Source organism: Fonticula alba, scaffold supercont2.211 (genome assembly GCF_000388065.1).
Source record: "Fonticula alba strain ATCC 38817 mitochondrial scaffold supercont2.211, whole genome shotgun sequence".
Lineage (NCBI taxonomy): Eukaryota > Rotosphaerida > Fonticulaceae > Fonticula > Fonticula alba.
The window spans coordinates 23,657-29,656 of NW_009243181.1; the positions used below are offsets into that span (position 1 = coordinate 23,657).

The window sequence follows — 6,000 nt, forward strand, 5'->3', positions numbered from 1 at the left end:
TTGCAATCCATCTATGCTACTCTAACTGTTCGAATAGACTATTTATAGTTATAGTAAAGATTCATAGGGTCTTTCCGTCTTACTACTAATACTCCGCATCTTCACGGAGAATGCAATTTCACTGAGTTATTGTTGGAGACAGCGGAGAAGTCGTTACACCACTCATGCAGGACGGAACTTACCCGTCAAGGAATTTCGCTACCTTTGGACCGTTATGGTTACAGCCGCCGTTTACTGGGGGATATATAGTTAGCTCTCACCAACTAATTTAGCCTTCCAGAACCGGGCAGGTGTCATACCCTATACTTCATCTGATAAGATTTAGCAGAGTATTGTGTTTTTAGTAAACAGTCGCTCCTCCCTATTATGTGCCACCTCTTTCGAGGCCCTCCTTATCCCTAAGTTACAGAGTCATTTTGCCGAGTTCCTTCAACAATATTATCTCATAACTTCAGTATACTCTACTTGTCCACCAGTGTCGGTTTATAGTACGGTATTTAAATTTTAAGGATTAACCTTAAAATAGTTTAAAACTAAAATATTAAAATTTTCCTGAAGAAAACATTATATTATAATATTAGCCATATATAAATATAATACTTTGAATTCTCGTCCTTTAATACATAATTACCCATCATTCTTGTTAGAACTTAGGGGCCGACTAACTCTACGCTATTAACTATCACGTTAGAAAACCTTAGACATTCAGCAATAATGATTATTGTTACAATATTTACGTTACTCATGTCAGCATTCTCTCATCTGATTCCAAAATTATATCTTTCAATATAATTTTCATATAATACAGATTGTTCTGCTACCATTAAACTCACGTTTAATCCACAATGTCGGAAAAATACTTAGCCCCTCTACATTTTCGGCGCCAAATTACATCAACCAGTGAGCTGTTACGCTTTCTTTAAAGGATGGCTGCTTCCAAGCCCACCTCCTGGATATCTTCGTATATATGACTTCCTTAATAGCACTTAGTATTTATTTTGGGTCCTTAATTTGTGGTCTGGGCTGTTCCCCTCTTGACTATGGACCTTAGCACCCATAGTCTGATTGTTATAAAATATTCTTTGGTATTCAGAGTTTACTAAAATATAGTATAACATTAGTTACCCATAAATTTGCAGTGCTTTACCCCCAAAGATTAACGTATAACACTATACCTAAATATATTTCGCAGAAAACCAGCTATTTCCAAGTTTGATTAGCCTTTCACCCCTAACAACAGATCATCCCAATATTTTGCAACATATTTGGGTTCAGTCCTCCTTTTGGATTTCTCCAACCTTCAACTTGTCCATAGTTAGATCACTTGGTTTCGGGTCTAATTTATATAACTAACGCAATTTAATACTCGCTTTCACTAGGCCTACATCTAACGATTTAAGCTTGCTATATAAATTAACTTGCTGACCCATTATGCAAAAGGTACGTTGAAACTATAAAAAAAGTCACAACTGCTTAATCACTTTTAGTTTCAGGTTCTATTTCACCCCCTTCCATCTACATGGGTACTTTTCATATTTCCCTCACGGTACTAGTTCACTATCGGTCTAATATGTATACTTAGGCTTAGAAGGTGGTCCTCCTATATTCAAGCAAAATAACATTCCGCTTTACTCACTCATACCAAAACAAAAAAAAAAAAAAATTCAAATCTAATACGGGACTCTCACCCTCTATGGAATTTCTAAGATTCAAACAAGTATTAAGCCTGGTCCGCACTCGCTCACCACTACTAACGGAGTCTCGGTTGATTTCCTTTACCTGATGCTACTAAGATGTTTCAATTCACATCGTATAATCCCATTATTTAAACAGTTTTTCACATGGAAACTCTGGTATTCCAGATAAACCTACACCAGAAATATCGTATCAACGTCCAAACATATTAGCCTATACATCCACTAAAAGCTTCAAAATACTACCCCAAACAAAAAATTACATTAAAAACGTGCGAAGATAAGCACCTACGCCCTAAACAAACAAAAACAAAAAAAACAAAAAACCCAAGACTCAGGATGGTCGGGCTCGAACCGACAACCTTAGGTACCCAAAACCTACGCACAGCCAATTATGCTTCATCCTGCCCAAAATAAATGGATAGAGTAGGATTCGAACCTACGATACAAACTGTATAATAGTTTTCAAGACTATCTCTTTAAACCACTCAGACATCCATCCACCCCACCAGCCCCTAAAACAAAAACAAAAAAATTTTACATTTTAGAAAAAGATAAGGATACAGACATATCTAACACACACACACACACACACACACTGTCCAGAGGTAGAATCGAACTACCGACACAAGGATTTTCAGTCCTATGCTCTACCACTGAGCTACCTGAACAAAAACAAAAAAAAAAGGAGTATCTAGGAATCGAACCTAGATCAAACGAATATGAGTCGATTGTACTAACCATTGTACTAATACTCCAACAAAAAATATATAAAAACGAGAATGATGGGACTCGAACCCACGACCTTTAACGTGACAAGCTAATACTCTACCAGACTAAGTTACATCCTCTTATTAATTAATATTATACTGCGGATAATGGGACTCGAACCCATAGCATTTGCTTGGAAGGCAAAGGATTTAGCCATTAATCGATACCCGCCATGCTTGTAGCTTAACTGGATAGAGCGTTAGAATACGAATCTAAAGGTTAGAAGTTCGAATCTTCTCAGGCATAACACACTCTACAGGACTCGAACCTGTGACCTATAACTTAGAAGGCTATTGCTCTATCCAGTTGAGCTAAGAGTGTTTTATTAAAATAGGACTTATAACTCAGTGGTTAGAGTATACACCTGATAAGTGTAAAGTCGGTAGTTCGATTCTACCTAAGTCCATAGCTAAAGACTATAGTTTAATGGTAAAATAGAGGCCTCCAAAGCCTTCGTTCTGGGTTCGAATCCGAGTAGTCTTGTTTATGTAAAATTTGAATATATCCCAATTAAATACACTACAAAAAACAATATATGCCTACCACCCTCAAAACCAAATTCAAACTTAAATGTAAATGGAGGACAAAACAAAAAATTTGAATATAGAAAACCATAATTCGGAGCGACAAACCATGATGGATAAAACTCGGGCCTCCACCAATCATCATGATCAATACAACCCACTATAGGAGCACCCAACTCATTTTCCATTAAACGGGAATTACTAATGTATCCCAATGAATCCACAAGAGAACCTACATCATCATTGTATAATAAAAGACACACCACTGATACCAGAAAAAACCCAGACACCACTAAGTATTTTATTAGTACCCTCCCAAGTAAGCCTCTGTTCTTAGAAAGCGTATAGAATTAAGAACGCAACCATCAATGCGAATAAAGCTAGAGCCTCAGTTAATGCAAACCCTAAAATCGCAAATGAGAATAATTCTTGTCTATATGAAGGATTTCTTGCAGTAGCTGAAATTAAAGCTGCAAACACTAACCCTACTCCAATCCCTGAACCAATTAATCCTATTGTAGCTAATCCAGCACCTATAACTTTTGCACTTTCTAACATAAACTATACTAAGAACAAAGAAGACAGCCAGTTAACACTACAAACAACACAAATAAGAACACATATTAAAAAAAAAACAAAATAAAACCCACAAAAAACACATGAGCATAAGACCCCATTAGAAATTAACCTAAGGATGCACAATACAGGACTCGAACCCGTGACCCGTTCGGTGTAAACGAAATGCTCTACCAACTGAGCTAATCATGCAACTAATAAAAAAAAAACAAGAAAATGTCCAAAAATAAAACGTTATTCAATAAAAAAACACCAACAAACAAACCAAAAAACTCTTAGAACATACACGCACAAAACAAAATAATCACAACCATTACACTGGAAGAACCAAATCTAAACGTTAAATTATAATATCAAGAACATACAAAACAAGCACAAAACAACTACATAAAAACTGTTATATATCCATATAAATTATATACATAAGATAAATTATACGAACCTAACCCATAAGCACATGCTTAACCATAAACCACTCAGGCAATAGAATACTTCCACAATACACAACATTAAGAGTATTCAGTGTAATATAATACCCACTCGTACAGTAAACACTACCAGAGTATAGGAGAGTATCTAAACAAGATGTCAGAGAGAAAGAAAAAAACAATTACTTGAGACAACAAAATAAAACCACAAGAAAACAGATGGAGTACCCACAAGTAACTTCGGCACAGAAGCGGACAACGTTTAACCACCAATGAGCAGAGGTGAATATTGGAAAACATATGTAAATTCTATAACAATTTACCAATAAGCTGTTTAGATACAGCAACCTACTAGAATTGGGCAAAGCGTTATAAACATCACTCAGACCAGTAAAATAGGGGAAGTAACACAATACCCAGATACCCAATGGAAAGGAAAATAGAGAACGATGGGAATCAATGAAGTAAACCCGGCAAACAGAACACCTCTCACAAATGGGTGAGGAACATCAACAAAATAATAAAAAATTATTAAATGTTTTTCTTGTTTTTGCATTTGTTTTTGTTCTTTGTCCGGAAAATTTTTGTTCTAATTGAGTAAGGTTTGTTTAGTGTGCTTTGTTATTATATAGTTATTCTTTAGAGATTTAACTAGTATTAGAAGTATATCTGAAATCAGATAGTTATTATTTTAACTCCTATGGTTTTAATTTATCTCTATCACTCTTGTTATTTTATTTTATTTAAGGCTATTTTAATTTCACCTAAATTCATTAAATCTATAGAAGAATATTCCTGAATTGCTGAAAACAACAATTCAGGGCTATTCTTGTCAATTTGTTGACATAACCTAGCCTGTTGTTTTAAAAGGTACCTAGTTTTGCTCGTATCTTCCTTTAAATACTGCTTCTCAATTATTAATAAGTCTTTGCTAAAAACGGTTGTTTGTCCATATGGTTTAAATTTATAATCTAATATGGGCCCTTTAGACTCTTAGATCTTTTACTAGAGAGAGGTTATATCACAAGAAAGTCAATTATTAGTCAATATCAGAGCAATCTTTATTCTCTAAACCCTCCAAATCAAAGCATGATTGGATAGGCTTACTAAAATGACCTTCATACTCTAAAAGCATATTTTTTGCTATCAATAGTCTTGGCTTATCTAAAAGTGTCTTGTTTCTAAAATAAGTTATTAAGACTATGTCTTGCCCATAGATATCCTCATAAAAGCGCCCATTTTTTTCCCATATCTCAAAATGACTGCTTTTTATATAAAGGGGTTTTGTTGGAGTTACTCCATATTGTGGTAAATTTTTAAGGGCTAAATCTAGTTGATAGGACAAACTATCAACCCTTAAGTGCTTTATAGAGTTAGAGTGAGTCATTTGTTGTATAACATGATACTTATTTAAATATTTATCTTGATAGCAGATGAGAGGGTGTTGGACATTAACATTCGATTCGCTAGCTCTTTCTGCGTAAAGGGCTCTAAACTTAGGCTTTATCAATCCGAATTTTAAACCTGTATTTTGTTTAGTTGTACTTAGGACAATCCTGGTAATATTTTTCATATGACTTGTAGTAACCAATAACACAAAAAAAGTCTACATAGCACTATGTACTTAGTAGTTAACCCTCTTGATACTTCGAGGTTTTTTTCAAATTCTAAATGACCTCTAGAAACTCTAGCTAGCATCATCCAGTCTTTTAAGACCGTATTCACACAAAGTTGCTCGTTCTCTTGTGAGTTCGCTCCCTCCTTGATACTAAAAACAGCAGTTGTGGTAACCCTGTCTATAGAAGTCCCTTTCTCCAGATTAAGGTCAAGTAACCCTGTATAATCACTATCCCTCCAATCTACAAAAATTTCGAAACTCTTTATAAAATTGTTTATTAACCAGCATCCAAAGCTAACGCACACACAAAATTTTAGCAAAAATACCGGCAAATAACCCATTACTATCAGTACATAAAGAGTCATAGAAACACCCTTAAAAATAAAAAA

The 6,000-nt window shown here is 34.8% G+C and overlaps 1 protein-coding gene and 11 non-coding genes across 12 annotated transcripts; 3 read left to right on the forward strand and 9 right to left on the reverse strand.

The window, feature by feature from the left end:
* Nucleotides 1-2,028: 2,028 nt before the first annotated feature.
* On the reverse strand, nt 2,029-2,101 carry H696_09110. Its single transcript has one exon. It is a non-coding gene; the product is annotated as a tRNA-Pro (tRNA).
* An 11-nt stretch (nt 2,102-2,112) lies between these two features.
* Nucleotides 2,113-2,196, reverse strand: H696_09111. The gene has a single exon. It is a non-coding gene; the product is annotated as a tRNA-Ser (tRNA).
* A 97-nt stretch (nt 2,197-2,293) lies between these two features.
* H696_09112 lies at nt 2,294-2,365 on the reverse strand. Its single transcript has one exon. It is a non-coding gene; the product is annotated as a tRNA-Phe (tRNA).
* Nucleotides 2,366-2,380: 15 nt separating this feature from the next.
* Nucleotides 2,381-2,452, reverse strand: H696_09113. Its single transcript has one exon. It is a non-coding gene; the product is annotated as a tRNA-Met (tRNA).
* Nucleotides 2,453-2,471: 19 nt separating this feature from the next.
* Nucleotides 2,472-2,545, reverse strand: H696_09114. Its single transcript has one exon. It is a non-coding gene; the product is annotated as a tRNA-Asp (tRNA).
* Nucleotides 2,546-2,564: 19 nt separating this feature from the next.
* On the reverse strand, nt 2,565-2,636 carry H696_09115. Its single transcript has one exon. It is a non-coding gene; the product is annotated as a tRNA-Gly (tRNA).
* A 1-nt stretch (nt 2,637) lies between these two features.
* Nucleotides 2,638-2,711, forward strand: H696_09116. Its single transcript has one exon. It is a non-coding gene; the product is annotated as a tRNA-Arg (tRNA).
* Nucleotide 2,712: 1 nt separating this feature from the next.
* On the reverse strand, nt 2,713-2,786 carry H696_09117. Its single transcript has one exon. It is a non-coding gene; the product is annotated as a tRNA-Arg (tRNA).
* Nucleotides 2,787-2,798: 12 nt separating this feature from the next.
* On the forward strand, nt 2,799-2,871 carry H696_09118. Its single transcript has one exon. It is a non-coding gene; the product is annotated as a tRNA-Ile (tRNA).
* Nucleotides 2,872-2,877: 6 nt separating this feature from the next.
* H696_09119 lies at nt 2,878-2,948 on the forward strand. Its single transcript has one exon. It is a non-coding gene; the product is annotated as a tRNA-Trp (tRNA).
* A 374-nt stretch (nt 2,949-3,322) lies between these two features.
* H696_09006 (ATP synthase subunit 9) lies at nt 3,323-3,547 on the reverse strand (the record flags this gene model as incomplete). The annotated part of the gene is made up of 1 exon: nt 3,323-3,547. The coding sequence occupies one exon, from the start codon at nt 3,545-3,547 to the stop codon at nt 3,323-3,325; it is 225 nt and encodes a 74-aa protein (XP_009498412.1).
* A 137-nt stretch (nt 3,548-3,684) lies between these two features.
* H696_09120 lies at nt 3,685-3,757 on the reverse strand. Its single transcript has one exon. It is a non-coding gene; the product is annotated as a tRNA-Val (tRNA).
* Nucleotides 3,758-6,000: the final 2,243 nt, after the last annotated feature.